General features: G+C 44.1%; 1 protein-coding gene and 1 pseudogene across 1 annotated transcript in view; both read right to left on the bottom strand.

The window, feature by feature from the left end:
• The window catches only part of LOC131456040 (extracellular calcium-sensing receptor-like), a 34,679-nt gene extending 34,461 nt beyond the window's left edge, over nt 1–218 (bottom strand). The window contains exon 1 of the mRNA XM_058623996.1: nt 28–218. Coding sequence (XP_058479979.1) covers nt 28–218 — 191 coding nt within the window. The remainder of the gene's footprint in view (nt 1–27) is intronic.
• A 2,084-nt stretch (nt 219–2,302) lies between these two features.
• Nucleotides 2,303–11,761, bottom strand: LOC131456039 (extracellular calcium-sensing receptor-like; annotated as a pseudogene).
• Between the last annotated feature and the right edge of the window lie 3,335 nt (nt 11,762–15,096).

Here is a 15,096-nt window from a genome sequence, read left to right as displayed (position 1 = left end):
ATTTGTCTGTTTCCCTCACAGACTCACCCAAAGCAGGTAGGCTGTTGTGGCTCTGAGGTAAAAGACAGATCAGGATATGCTGGAAAGAAGTGAAGTTTGAAAATCCCACCTAGAATCACATCTCCGGGTTTGTGCATCCCATTTAGATCAAACTGTCCCCGTAACTGACAAGAGGAGGAATAAAGAGAGGACAGAGCAGAGGAAAAACAGGAGAACATTAACGAGAGGAGACTGGTGTCTAAAAATATCCTCATGACTTTGCTCTGTCTGGTTCATTCCTGTCTAAGTTCAGGCTCATCACAATATCACCACATTTTATCTATTTGCAGTGTTGTTTATGTTTGCATGCCGCCCATCAGGACAGAGGAAGGGTTGGGCCTGAATCATGTTTCTCACTAATTTATTAAAGTATTTATTGAAACACACAGTATGTCATTTCTGCCAATAGGGGTCTCTCAATCAAAACAACCAAAATAATCAAAACAATAACAGACTGAGTTTGGGCTGGACTGACATCCAGACAATGTACATTTCAAGTAGCTTGGTGGGTGAGATCATCTATAAGCATATATCACTGAACCAGATGCTTTAATACATATTATTATAATAATTATAATGATTACAATAACAACAATAATAATAATTATTTCCGTCATTGAAGTGCGTCCAAGATGATGCTTTCTGCCCATCCTCAAGACTAGCCTTATCTACTTTTGACATGAGACTGGATTGTAGGGTATCTAATGACATAATGGCCTCCCCTGCAATGAATGGTTCAACTGTGCAGTCCTCATCCACGTCCACCACAGAACAAGGAACGTCATCCATGAAGACAGGGGCCATAGATGGTCAGGATGGCTCTAATCATGAAATCCATCCCTAGGATGGAAGGGGAGGATAGGTTAGGAATAATAGCGAAACGCTGGTACAAGTGTTTCCCCATGAAACCAAAAGAGAGCCAAGTCACACTGTCAGGAGTGCAGGGGCCATTGTCAGGAAGGCTCACTGATGGACTGACGTGTTCCATTTGGATAATCGTTATTGAAAAATTGAAAGTGAAACACCAGTGTCCAAAGTTGCCTCCAAGGGCACTGGATTAAAGTTAGCTTTGGTTCTCAATGGCATGTTCCAGGGGGCCTGAGACATGACATGTCATTGCTCTTGTGGGGGTGTGGCAAGTGGGACAAGGCTCAGTTAGTGTCTGCAGATAGGATTGCCTCACCCCCAAAAGTTTCCTGACTGTCTGATGCAAATTGGGAATGAGCTTGCAGCAACAAGTCCATCACTGATGAGATAAGGGCGCCATACAGTGCAACTCTGTGTTTTTCCATTCAGTTCAATCTGCTCCTGGGCAGGTGGTGAGTTCTTTTATTTGTTAAACTCGCCCAGCATCTGAGCCACAAATGTTGAGAGGGGCTCATCTGATGCTTGGACACGGTCAGGAATGCCTCTCAGGACACACTCCTGGAGGTCAGATGAAAGAAAAACTGTTCTAAAGAAGCAGAACTGAGCCCACTTGATGACATGTGAACTGAGTGCTTTAAACCATTTAATAGGCTCTTTTGCCAGGAAACATGGCAGTTAATGTAGCATCTGTATATCAGACAGCTTCAGTGAGGATTTGTAGGTGTTGACAGTATTCAACCAGTCTTCGGGGGCATGATGCAATACAGCCGCAATCAGTCTAGATGTGTTGCAGAGCTTGAGCAAATTTGGCTGCAGACAAGAGTCTGAGTGTCCAACCTAAGCACCAGAGTGTGGGGTCTTTTCTTTGGTCACAGTGGGTGTATACAGGGTCGAAGTGGCCATGAAGGCTCGGTTTGGTTGTTGGGATACAGGACTGTCTGAGTGTTTTTTTATCAGACTGCTCCTAGCATTTGAGTATGCTGTGCTGTAGCTCCAGTGAGTCCTACAGTCACTCTCAGTCTTACAACCTCTGCCTGTAGGTCCTGAACCTGTTCTACTCGGCCTTGAGAAGTATGTGAGGAATAACATATCCAGTCAGACAAGTAAGGTCCATGTCAGAGTAAGAGTTATCAGTCAAAAATACACCTTTGTAATGTTGTATAGGAGCTAAAACATACTAACTATCCATGCTACAGTTCAATAAAATAAGCTCCTTGATAATACACCCAGCACTATGTGATTACGTGCAGCAAAACAGAAAGCACCACCCATGTATATATATATATATGTATACATATATATATATATATATATATATATATACATATATGTGTGTGATTACAGTTTTTTTTGTTTGTTTTTTTGTAAATTGTAATCCCATAGTTCTCCAAGATACTCACTCTGTCCAAGCTGTACAGGTGGAGGGTACAGTGAGGTTGGTGGAGGAGGAAGATCTGAGGGAGTGGGAGGAGTTGGCGATATGGAGAAGGTCGGAGAGATACGGAGGGGCAAGGTTGTGGATGGAAATTGACTGGGAGTGAATAACAAAATCCAACAGATGAAAGTTGAGTTGAATGGTCCTCTTTAATCCAAACCGTACATGGAAAGCAGTCCTTGGGGACCGATCAGTCATATCCAGCCAGTAGAGAGGCAAAGCCAAGTGCTTACATCCCACGCCACGGACACTAAACTAGCACCTGACTGTAGTTAGATCACGGAACACTCACCTGGACTCCCATGGTGGAGAAAAGCAGTCCGACACGTTCAAAGGTCTTAATTCTGGTTCCTAGGCAACGTCCAGGGAATAATGTTAAGGCGCCATTTGTATCGTGTAGTTAATGCAGGTGGTAAGGCTTAGCCGAAGTAGCCGTTAGCAGAGCACAGACAGACGGAATGAAGGATTTCCACTCTGCACTTTTATTTAACAAAATATGAGTTTGACTACACAAAGCCTGGTGTCACTGCACTACATGTACTACTCACACATAAACAGAGAACTGGGAAATCAAAACCTATACCAACTCATCATATAGAGCCAAAATGGACTGGAGCATAATGGAGGATGGATTAAGATTACAAATTGTGGATTCTCTTTTGAATGTGTGTTTTCCAATGAAAAGTATGTCTCTCTGTTCAATACATACTGTACATTACTATAAATTACTGTGTGTTTTTGAGCATACCCTTTCTCGCGTAACATTAATATCATTATTAAAAGTCTGTACCTGAATTATTGTATTGAGGAAACAATTGATTATTTCTGTATTTTGCTGTTTTTAAGTCTCAGTGCCTCGACCCATGATGGCTTTCTTTGTGTTTCTCTCTGGTCTCAACAGGATTATGTAACATTTAGGTCCAAACAGTGCCACCAAGAGGCCAAAACTGGAGGCCAGGATGGCAAATACCTCCACTGCATCTGCATATTTGCCTGGTGAGCTGATATAAGCAGGGACAAAGGCCACCCACACTGCACAGAAGATCAGCATGCTGAAAGTGATGAGTTTGGCCTCATTGAAACTATCTGGAAGATTCCTTGCTAGAAAAGCTAACAAACAACTGAGGACAGCAAGTAAACCAATATAACCAAGTAAAACTGCAAAACCAACTGTGGACCCAACTACACACTCAAAAACTATCTTGTCACTGTGATACTGCGTGTTTTTATGAGGCATTGGTGAAGCAGAGACAAGCCAGACAGTGCAGATTACTGCTTGAACAGAAGTCAGAACCATAACTGTACCTCTCTGCTGCACAGCACCAAACCACTTGAGACTGGATTCACTTCCTGGTTTGGAGGCCCTGAACACAGCCAGAACCACCATGGTTTTCACCAGGATACATGAGACACAAAGCACAAAGCTGATGCCAAATGCTGCATGTCTTAGTTGGCAAGTCCATAATCTGGGTCGTCCAATGAACAGCAACGAACACAAGAAACACAATTTGAGTGACACCAAGAGAAGAAAACTGAGTTCTGAATTGTTGGCACGAACTATAGGTGTACTGTGATGATGGATGAAGATGCCCAGAACAACAACACAGATAAATGTGCCCAACAGTGAGGTGGTTGTCAAACAGATACCCAGAGGCTCATGATAGGAGAGGAACTCTGTTTTCTTAGGAACACAGTGGTCACGCTGGGGGCTGGACCAGAAATCTTCTGGACAACTGGTGCACTCCATGGAGTCTGAGAAAAGAGGGAAAGTGATGAGAAACATGTTTATACAACATCTCTGAACTGTGGTGTTTAAAACTTTACACTCACTAGTCATATTGCTGATCTTTCCCTCAGAACAAGGGACGCAGTCAAAACAACACACAGGCTCCCCCTTCTTTCTGGCCATGCGGGTACCTGAAGGACAACTCTCACTGCACACTGACCGAGGAGGCTGTGTGGAGAAATATCAATATCTGTGAGACTAATCTATAATGACTTAAATAATCCATGGCTGTCTAAAAAAGGAAGAAGTTACCTGTTTGGATTCAAAGTTCCAGAAGATTTTGTCTTCATCCAATGTGAGTTCTTCACCTTTGAAGGCTGACCTCTCAACCTCACCCACTCTCTGAACTTTTGTTTGTCCATCAGGGAGCCACACCCAGTTCATGATGTCATATATTGGTAAGGTGTCTCCATTTTCATCAAATGACACTTGATCACCAAATGATGTGGTGAAGTTGACTTTTTCCAAGTAATGCAAAAGCTTTGGATAATAGAATCAGATGTATAGAATGATAGACTGATCACATAAACATAAACCATTAAAAGGCCATTAAAAGATCCAATATATTTTTCCTGATGATGCTACATAATCTAATAACTGTTCTCAGATGCACTTGGGGCTCCTACAGAGCCACAGCAGGTGACTTCACACAACCAATGTAACGCCTCTGACACACCCACTTGCAGGCATGATTATGGCTCATCCCACTGACTTATACAGGAGACAGCATATAAATCAGGCAATATCTCAGAAAACTTGCTGGCTGTTTTCAGGCTAACGGGAGAGCGTTTTACTGGATCCTCACAGATCCAGAGAAATGGTGGAGGTGAATCACTACTATGAAACGTGCTCTCAGCAAGCAGAAGAAGACAGAGCAATGGAAACAAACACAGGCAATGGATTTTGTGGTCAACCTTCAGTAAATAATGGACTCAGTCTAACTGACATACAAGTCTGCATAGCAACATTCACTCACTCACTCATCTCTGTATGCTCCCGAAGAGAACCTCTGCATACGGTTCTCCATGCCAGTCTGTTCCTGGCTGGCGATGTTGAGGCCAGCAGCCTGCAGGTTGTTGTCCAGCTGGTCAGCCCATATACGCCTGGGTCTCCCTCTGGGACGGGACCAGGTGGTGGGGGTCACTTCCCTCAGTAGGGCAGGTGGTTCCAGAAGAGACTCTGCCCTGGCGTTGTGGCTGAAGAGACGGAGGTGGACCGAGTGTATCTTGTTGGACAGAGGAGGCTGGTTGGTGGTCCCATGCAGGACGGCGTTGGATACGTGGTCTTACCACCTGATCCCCAAGATCCTTCGTTGGCACTTGGTGCATCCAGGCGGCGTTCCTGGGTAGCTGTCAGAGTCCAGGTCCTGGCTCCATACAGGACAATGGACAGCACAAGGCTTGCCATGTACAGCCTGACCTTTGTTTGGCCAAGGGTTTCCTGTTGGACCACAGGCTGTCAAGGCTTGCCATCGCAGAGGTGGCACAACCGATGCGAAGCTGGATGTCAGAGTAGCTCTTGCAGTCTGACATAATCGTGCCTCAAAGGTAGCGAACCTGTGGGCGGCTTCAACGGAGTGGGAGTTGATCACCAGTCCTGCTGGGGGTGTCTCTTAATCACTGAGGCACTGGACTTTGTTTTTTTCCCAGCTGACCATCAGGCCGAGTGGTTGGGTTACCATGTCAATGGCCTGCAAGGCAATTTGGAGTGTTTCCAAGATTTTGGCTAGGATTGCCACAGCGTCGGCGTAATCCAGGTCTGTGATGGTAACGTTGCCAAAGCTAGCACCACAGACACACTGAGCCACAGTTCTCCCCATGATGTAGTTGATGGCTGTGTTAAAGACTGTTAGGGCTCTGGCAGACTCCACTGTTGATGTTCTAGTTGTCTGACATCAGCCAGTTTACTCTCACACAGGAGGAGGTGTCAGAGTAGAGGAGAGATAGAGAAGGTTTAACAGCTTGACCAAGACACCAAGGATCTTGAGGAATTTCCAAAGGGCTAGTCTATCCATAGACTCAAAGGCTTGTTCCAAGTCCACATAGGCTGCATAGAGAGCTTTCCTGAACTCCCTTCTCTTCTCAGCCAGTAGTCGGTATGCCCTTGACCACTTCTGCTAGGTTGGGAGATCAGTAGGGACAGAGTCCTCCCTCCTGGCCGAGGCAGCTAGTCTTTCCAATTGAAGAGAGGGGGGTGGCGCTGGACGGTTGAGCAAACTCTGAAAATGCACCCTCCACCGCGCCATCTGTTGGTCTGGAGTATCTGGGATGGTTCCATCCAAGGCTTTCACGCAGGCGGTAGCTGGTGTTGTCTTCCCGGAGAGGGTCCTCAGGGAGCCTTGGTCACCTCTTAGGGCAGCCGCCTCTGCTTCTTCTGCTAGGTTGTTGAACCAGTTCTACTTGTCCTTTGCGGAGCAGCTTGTTGCACTTGGCTTTAAGACGTCTGCACTCCCTGCGGTTTCCTTCCAGTCTGGCTGTTCTTTTCGCCTCCACAACACTGAGAGTCTCCACTGACAGGAAGTCCTTCCTGTTCTTCCTTCTCTTGTGCCTGAGCACCTTGGCTGTGGCAGCGGTGATGCTTTGCTTGAGGTCTTTCCAGATCTTCTCCGGGTTGTCCTCATCTGGGTCAACAGACAGGGCGGAGAAGTGGTTGAGAAGGTCCAGCTGGAAGTAGGCTGTGACTTCAGGGGTCTGCAGTTTGGAGATGTCAACGTTGTTGTGCTGAGCTTTGGAGGTGGAGCTCCTTTTCAGTCGAAGTCGGACTGTCATGGTCAGTAGCCTGTGGTCGGAGTTTCCCAGCTCAGCACTGGGGTAGACACGGCAGTTGGTTGAGGTGTGCCAACTGGTTTGCTGGTAAGGATGTGGTCAAGTTCCTTCCTTGTGTGGCCGTCATTGCTGATCCAGGTCACACTGTGTATGAACTTGTGCGAAGGAACGTTCTGTTCGTAGACAAAAGTTGGAGCAGAACTCTAGGATTCTTGTGCTGTTACAGGAGCCAGTTCCATGGGGGCCTAGGGCGCTCTCAAACCCGGCTCTATCAGGCCCGGTTGTAGGGTTAAAGTTTTCAAGGATCCAAATAACGTCATGTCTGGAGATGTCGTCCTTAAATGCTGATAAGTGGGTGAAAAAAATCATCCTTCTAGTTGCCATGTTGGTGGGGGCATAGGCCACAATGACGATGAGGTGGATGAGGTGGAGCGAGGACAAGTGCAACCCCTTAGCGATGTTGGCCATCATCCCTGCCCAACCCAGAGGAAGTTGTAGTCGTTTGCTAGATGTGTGCTGGATCCAGGTGAGCATACTTCTGTGAGACCTGCTACTGCGGCACTGAGACGACCAGCTCTGCTGATCCTTCCCTGTTCATGGACAGTACGTTCCAAGTTGCAACTCTTGTTGTTGCAGTTCTGTTAGACTTAACTCGTGGGTCCAGCCAGTCCTTGGTCGGAATTCCATTGGGGTCAGTCCGGTTTGAGTTCCATATGCGAGGATTCGTAGCAGGTTTGTTTTATGTGGGGGCTTGCTTACCCAGCGCACAACCTAGGCTGGATTTATAGGCCGCCCATCAGGGGCTGAGGCAGTGCAGGTGCTATTAGCCAGCGGCAGCTCCCAGGGGTAGAACCTGCCAGGAGCAGGGGGAACCATTGCAGGGAGGCCTGCTGGTTCTCCAACCCCGCCCCCCGTGGTATCGCACCCCAGAGTCATTGCAGCAGCCGTAGCCCGGGGAACTTTACAAAACAAACAACTAAAAAAAAAAAAACAGTAAATAGAAAATGGAGAGGAATTGCAGAGAGTAGGCTATTTTAAACAGATGGGTTTTGAGTCTAAATTCTGTACCAGTTGAAGTTTATGGAGGGATTTGTGAAGGAGACCAGAGAGGAGAGGGTTACAGTAATCAATGCAGGAGGTGATGAGGCTGTGAACAAGGACTGAGAAATTCAGAGGAGGGGAGTTGAACTGATGTGCTCATGGATTTTGTGATTTTGTGAAAAACTGCATTAGAGAGTTCCAGGTGTCGGTTGAATACAGGTGGGGGGGTAGGGAGTCTCGGGGTTGGAGAATTTTATTGAGGAGTGAAAACAGTGTCTTTGTGTTATTTCCATTGTGTTATTTCCATTTTGGCAGAGTTCCTGATTAATAGTTTGATTTGGTTAGTGATATTGAGTCTTTGCTTGAAGAGCAGCAAGATGATTCAGACGAGTGCAGACCAGATTAAGATACTGCTGTATCACATAGTGAGTTTGGATGACGGGATGGAGTCGCAGAACCGGGTGGTGAATCAAATTGGTAGCAAGGCTAGGCTGAAGTTAGCTGTCTCACATGCTCGGACACAAACACACCAGAGAGACAACATCTGAGGGTAGTGGATGGACTAAAAGTATGCAAAGGGTTAAGTGTCATTAAGAGTTGTATGGAAACTGATATCTCACCTGCCATGGCTCCAGTCTTTGTAAATGAGCACAGGTGTGGTTGCTGAAAGGTCCTCTCCCTGGCTCACACTGCAGAATGTCATCAAGAGCATATGCCAGTGCGTACACAGCCTTATACACATTATACTCTAGCCTGATGTTTGAAACATCCAGGAACTCAGACTCCACATTCTCTATAACTTCCAGTCCAGTGCATAATTCTCCTCCAGCTTCCACCCAAACTTCTGGACGTGGTGCAATGCTGCACTGAAATGTGTGTTCCCAAAACTTATTCACCTGAAAAGAAAAAGTTTTCTTGAAATAATGACACTATTTAATTTTTGATAGTTCTATGTCAGATTGAAATATTTAATTCTCACCATGCTATTTCCATGGGTGTCGTTGTGATGTAGGTTAGGACGTATTTGTAACAGGAAGTCCCTGAGACCTGATATTTCTCCTCGACGGATGGCAATGCCCAGTGTTCCACCTAGGTACGGCATGAGATGGGGCATCTGGAGTGAAATCACTGAGATCCAGGCTTCACTGGCCATCCACTGCAGGCCTGTAACATTCTGCCTCACCACCTGTACATTGAATAATAACATAGTAAGTATAACATAACATAATAATGTAACATAATAAGTATATCGATATATTTTTTTTTAACCAATAAAGCTTAATTTAGTTTCCATTGTTGATGTAATACATAGGTATGCACCATAATAAAAGAGAAGGACCTGACTGCAGACAAAATTGCTGGCCTCTGTAGTTCTCAGAAGATTTAAATGTTAAAAGACATCAATTGCAACTCTAAATGCACAGAAGTGGCAAATGACTATTGCTTATGGAGGTGCAGGGGTCCACCATATTTTGTTTCTAGCCAGTTATTCTTGTAAAGCAATTCCACCAAACAATTCAATCCAGGCAAACCAACCACATGGTGGGTCATTTAAAAAAATGTAACTAAGCCCCTAAATCATTTTTTGTATATGTGTATCTAGTAATGCTATTTACCGATTCGGATGTAATTTGATGAGAGAAGCAGTAGATACAACGTTTCTTATCAGTTGCTTCTCTGGTCAAACACCAGCTACTGTCAATGGCTTTCTTAGTCCACGCTTTTGTCACTGGCACTCCTTCATCACCATTTATTCAACCATTGCTTCACTCATTGTCCGAGACTCCTCCCTCTTTTATAAAGAGCAGAGCTGTCAGTTTGTCGCCTTTCTCTGTCCACCTGTTGAAGGTCGGTGTGAGCAATGGAGAGGCTCCTCACACAGCTGCAACTTGGTGTAAGAATTAATTCAGGACCACACCCCTCCCCTTCTCAGGTCTCAGACCACTTATTGGCATTTTTCAAAATCAAGCTTTGGGCAGAAATCACACTTTGAAAACTGATTTCTAACCAGGTAAAATTCCTGAAGGGATGCTTTATTCATCATAGCCATTTTTGTTTTGTGAGAGTAAAATCTGAATAATTAATTTTGATGGATTTGTGTAACACTTTTTGAGTTTTGAGTGGTCATCAAGAATACTAAAGTCCTATATCTTTTACCAGTTTTGATAATGACTTTTGAGTGTTTTACACACAAAGTCACCCCTGGGCCAGGACAAGTTCAACGAAACTACCCATAATCCTTTGAACAATCCAGAGGAATTAAACAAAAGCTCCAAGTCTGCATTTGGATAAAAAATGAAAGCACAGCATACAAAATCTATTTGTATGCTGACAGAAACTAAGTACATGTAAATATGACAGTCAGATTTATAGAGAAAACAATTGTATGCCAAGCTTTATTAAATATACATGAACAGCTACCTCTTTCATAAGGTTGAGTATGCGACTCTGATTTGCAAACACAATCACCACTCGAGCTGTAGATTTCCTCATCACATCCACTATTCTCCTCAGTTCAGCAGGGTCGTAAACGCGGGGCAACATCTCTGTGTAAGCCAGACAACCTCCACCAGCTGGACCCAGATCAGAGTGAAAGGATCGGGCAGCATGGACTCCATAATCATTATCACTGATGAGCAGACCTGCCCAAGTCCAACCAAAGTGTTTTAGAATCTGAATCATAGCATTCACCTATGTGGACACAGAGCAGAGGGATTAATGCACAGGCTGGAATCATCTTTTACTAGAAATCCTGCTAAACAAGCAGCATATATTTGTTGACATGAAACAGATTTATACCAGTAACAATAACTAGGGTTCACTCCAGGTTTAAGAGAGTCAGGGTCATGATATTGTTCAAGAATAAGAGTATGTCACACTAAAGACTTGACACTTCTGTGGATTGTATTTTATTTGACTACTATCAACATTTCTCAAATCACAAAGTGATTATTTTTCACTGCAGTATATATGGAATGTTGTTGCACATGATTTGTTTTATGCATTTTGAATTAGCAAATTGATTTTCACCTGAAAAGCATCACTCGGAATCGTCCTAAAGAAAGATGGAAACTTTTGTCGATCACTCAGGCATGAACATGTGGCAAAATAACTCACCTGCAAAACAACAGAGCATGTATTTATAAAGAAAAGTGTTGGCTCATTTTTTTTCTTCGATGACCACACTTTCATTCAACGTCTATTAATGACTGAAATTACATTTAAAAATCACAATAATGAGTGAGTTGAAATACAAAAAAGCTTACCAGAGGCACTCTGTACGAACCTAAGACTGTGGATATGGCAATAGTATAAGTCGAGGAAGAATCACCCACAATCCCTAGGACTGGAGGAGTTCCTACACAGTTCTCCTCTAATGTAACTTGCTGTTCTTGACCACTGACTAAGGTCAGTGCTGCACGAAACGCAATGCCTAGTTGGACGCAGTTATCATACAGACTGTATCCCAGAGTCACATTAGGCAGCAGGTTGGAGTTTCTGTTGATCTCATCGATAGCAAAGGCCATGGTCTGAGCATGTCTGAATCCCATTACATCAAAACTGAAACAAAAATATAAGTTTTTACCATTTAAATACATGATACACTCACTGTGATGTGTTTAATTATGTCAGATACTGGAAATAGTGACTTAAGCTTCAACACCCATAATAAAACTCAAACAGATTCTTAATTTGTCTGTTTCCCTGTCAGACTCACCCAAAGCAGGTAGGCTGTTGTGGCTCTGAGGTAAAAGACAGATCAGGATATGCTGGAAAGAAGTGAAGTTTGAAAATCCCACCTAGAATCACATCTCCGGGTTTGTGCATCCCATTTAGATCAAACTGTCCCCGTAACTGACAAGAGGAGGAATAAAGAGAGGACAGAGCAGAGGAAAAACAGGAGAACATTAACGAGAGGAGACTGGTGTCTAAAAATATCCTCATGACTTTGCTCTGTCTGGTTTATTCCTGTCAAAGTTCAGGCTCATCACAATATCACCACATTTTATCTATTTGCAGTGTTGTTTATGTTTGCATACCGCCAATCAGGACAGAGGAAGAAGCTTTAGGGTTGGGCCTGAATCATGTTTCTAACTAATTTATTAATGTATTTATTGAAACACACAGTATGTCATTTCTGCCAATAGGGGTCTCTCAATCAAAACAACCAAAATAATCAAAACAATCAGAACAATAACAGACTGAGTTTGGTCTGGACTGACATCCAGACAATGTACCTTTTCAAGTAGCTTGGTGGGTGAGATCATGTATAAGCATATATCATTGAACCAGATGCTTTAATACATATTATTATTATTATAATAATAATAATAATAATAATAATAATAATGATAACAATAACAACAATAACAATAATTATTATTATAATAATAATAATAATAATACAAATTAAGTATCCAATTTCAAAACGGAGGGATTTCCACGCTGCTCACACAAAAACATCAGATCACTGGGAAATCAAAACCTAGACCAACTCGTCACATAGAGTGAAAGTAGACTGGAGTCCAGCTTCACTGGACCCCATGGGCCGGTGGAAGGCTCAGTGATTCATCCTGCAGCATCTGTTCAACCTGGAGGTTTATAGGCTTTGCATCACCTGCACCATCATCTATTATGTGTTCCGTCATTGAAGTGTGTCCAAGATGATGCTTTCTGCCCATCCTCAAGACTAGCCTTATCTACTTTTGACATGAGACTGGATTGTAGGGTATCTAATGACATAATGGCCTCCCCTGCAATGAATGGTTCAACTGTGCAGTCCTCATCCACGTCCACCACAGGACAAGGAATGTCATCCATGAAGACAGGGGCCATAGATAGTCAGGATGGCTCTAATCATGAAATCCATCCCTAGGATGGAAGGGGAGGATAGGTTAGGAATAATAGCGAAACGCTGGTACAAGTGTTTCCCCATGAAACCAAAAGAGAGCCAAGTCACACTGTCAGGAGTGCAGGGGCCATTGTCAGGAAGGCTCACTGATGGACTGACGTGTTCCATTTGGATAATCGTTATTGAAAAATTGAAAGTGAAGCACCAGTGTCCAAAGTTGCCTCCAAGGGCCCTGGATTAAAGTTAGCTTTGGTTCTCAATGGCGTGTTCCAGGGGGCCTGAGACATGACATAGGACATGTTGCTCTTGTGGGGGTGTGGTAAGTGGGACAAGGCTCAGTTAGTGTCTGCAGATAGGATTGCCTCACCCCCAAAAGTTTCCTGACTGTCCGATGCAAATTGGGAATGAGCTTGCAGCAACAAGTCCATCACTGATGAGATAAGGGCGCCATACAGTGCAACTCTGTGTTTTTCCATTTAGTTCAAACTGCTCCTGGGCAGGTGGTGAGCTCTTTTATTTGTTAAACTCGCCTAGCATGTGAGCCACAAATGTTGGGAGGGGCTCATCTGGTGCTTGGACACGGTCAAGCATGCCTCTCAGGACACGCTCCTGGAGGTCAAATGGAAGAAAAACTGTTCTAAAGAAGCAGAACTGAGCCCACTTGATGACATGTGAACTGAGTGCTTTAAACCATTTAATAGGCTCTTTTGCCAGGAAACATGGCAGTTAATGTAGCATCTGTATGTCAGACAGCTTCAGTGAGGATTTGTAGGTGTTGACAGTATTCAACAAGTCTTCGGGGGCATGATGCAATACAGCCGCAATCAGTCTAGATGTGTTGCAGAGCTTCTGTTAATTTGGCTGCAGACAAGAGTCTGAGTGTCCAACCTGAGTACCAAAGTAGAGTGTGGGGTCTTTTTTGGTCACAGTGGGTGCATACAGGGTCGAAGTGGCCATGGAGGCTAGGTTTGGTTGTTGGGATACAGGACTGTCTGAGTGTTTTTTATCAGACTGCTCCTAGCATCTGAGTATGCTGTGCTGTAGCTCCAGTGAGTCCTACAGTCACTCTCACAGTCTTACAACCTCTGCCTGTAGGTCCTGAACCTGTTCTACTCGGCCTTGAGAAGTATGTGAGGAATAACATATCCATGCTACAGTTCAATAAAATAAGCTCCTTTATAATACACCCAGCACTGTGTGATTACGTGCAGCAAAACAGAAAGCACCACCCAAAAATGTATGGCTATGTGAGAATTACTCACTGAAAATGTCCTACTACAATGAGGTAACAACAATTACAATGAAGGTGACTTAAACTTTAAGGTACTCACTCTGTCCAAGCAGTACAGGTGGAGGGTACAATGAGGTGGGTGGAGGAGGAAGATCTGAGGGAGTGGGAGGAGTTGGCGATATGGAGAAGGTCGGAGAGATACGGAGGGGTAAGGTTGTGGATGGAAATTGACTGGGAGTGAAGAACAAAATCCAACAGATGAAAGTTGAGCTCTAATCTTTAATCCAAACCGTACATGGAAAGCAGTCATTGGGGACCGATCAGTCATATCCAGCCAGCAGAGAGGCAAAGCCAAGTGCTTACATCCCACGCCACGGACACTAAACTAGCACCTGACTGTAGACACGTTAGCTCCCACTGAAGTTAGATCACGGAACACTCACCTGGACTCCCATGGTGGAGAAAAGCAGTCCGACACGTTCAAAGGTCTTTATTCTGGTTCCTAGGCAACGTCCAGGGAATAATGTTAAGGCGCCATTTGTATTGTCTAGTTAATGCAGGTGGTGAGGCTTAGCCGAAGCAGCCGGAAGGAAGGATTTCCACTCTGCACTTTTATTTAACAAAATATGAATTTGACAACACAAAGCCAGGTCTCACTGCACTACATGTACTACTCACACATAAACAGAGAACTGGGAAATGAAAACCTATACCAACTCATCACATAGAGCAAAAATGGACTGGAGCATATTGGAGTCGATGTAATATTTACATTAAGATTAAAATGTGGATTCTCTTTTGGATTTTGTGTGTTCCAATGAAAAGTATGTCTCTCTTTTCAATACATACTGTACATCAGTGGTCCCCAACCACCGGGCCGCGGACCGGTACCGGTCCGTGGATCAATTGGTACCGGGCCGCACAAGAAATAATTAATAATTTCCGTTTTATTTATTATCCAAGTATGAGCAATCTTTTATTTTGAAAAACCTTTTATTTTGAAAAATGACCGGATTCTCTCGGTTACATCTGTGCGCCAAACTTTAACGCACAAGCTAGCAAAATGAGTAAGAAACAGAC

Source organism: Solea solea, chromosome 3 (assembly GCF_958295425.1).
Source record: "Solea solea chromosome 3, fSolSol10.1, whole genome shotgun sequence".
Lineage (NCBI taxonomy): Eukaryota > Metazoa > Chordata > Actinopteri > Pleuronectiformes > Soleidae > Solea > Solea solea.
The sequence above is the reverse complement of the archived record's forward strand: the minus strand, read 5'-3'. Positions and strand labels throughout refer to the sequence as shown.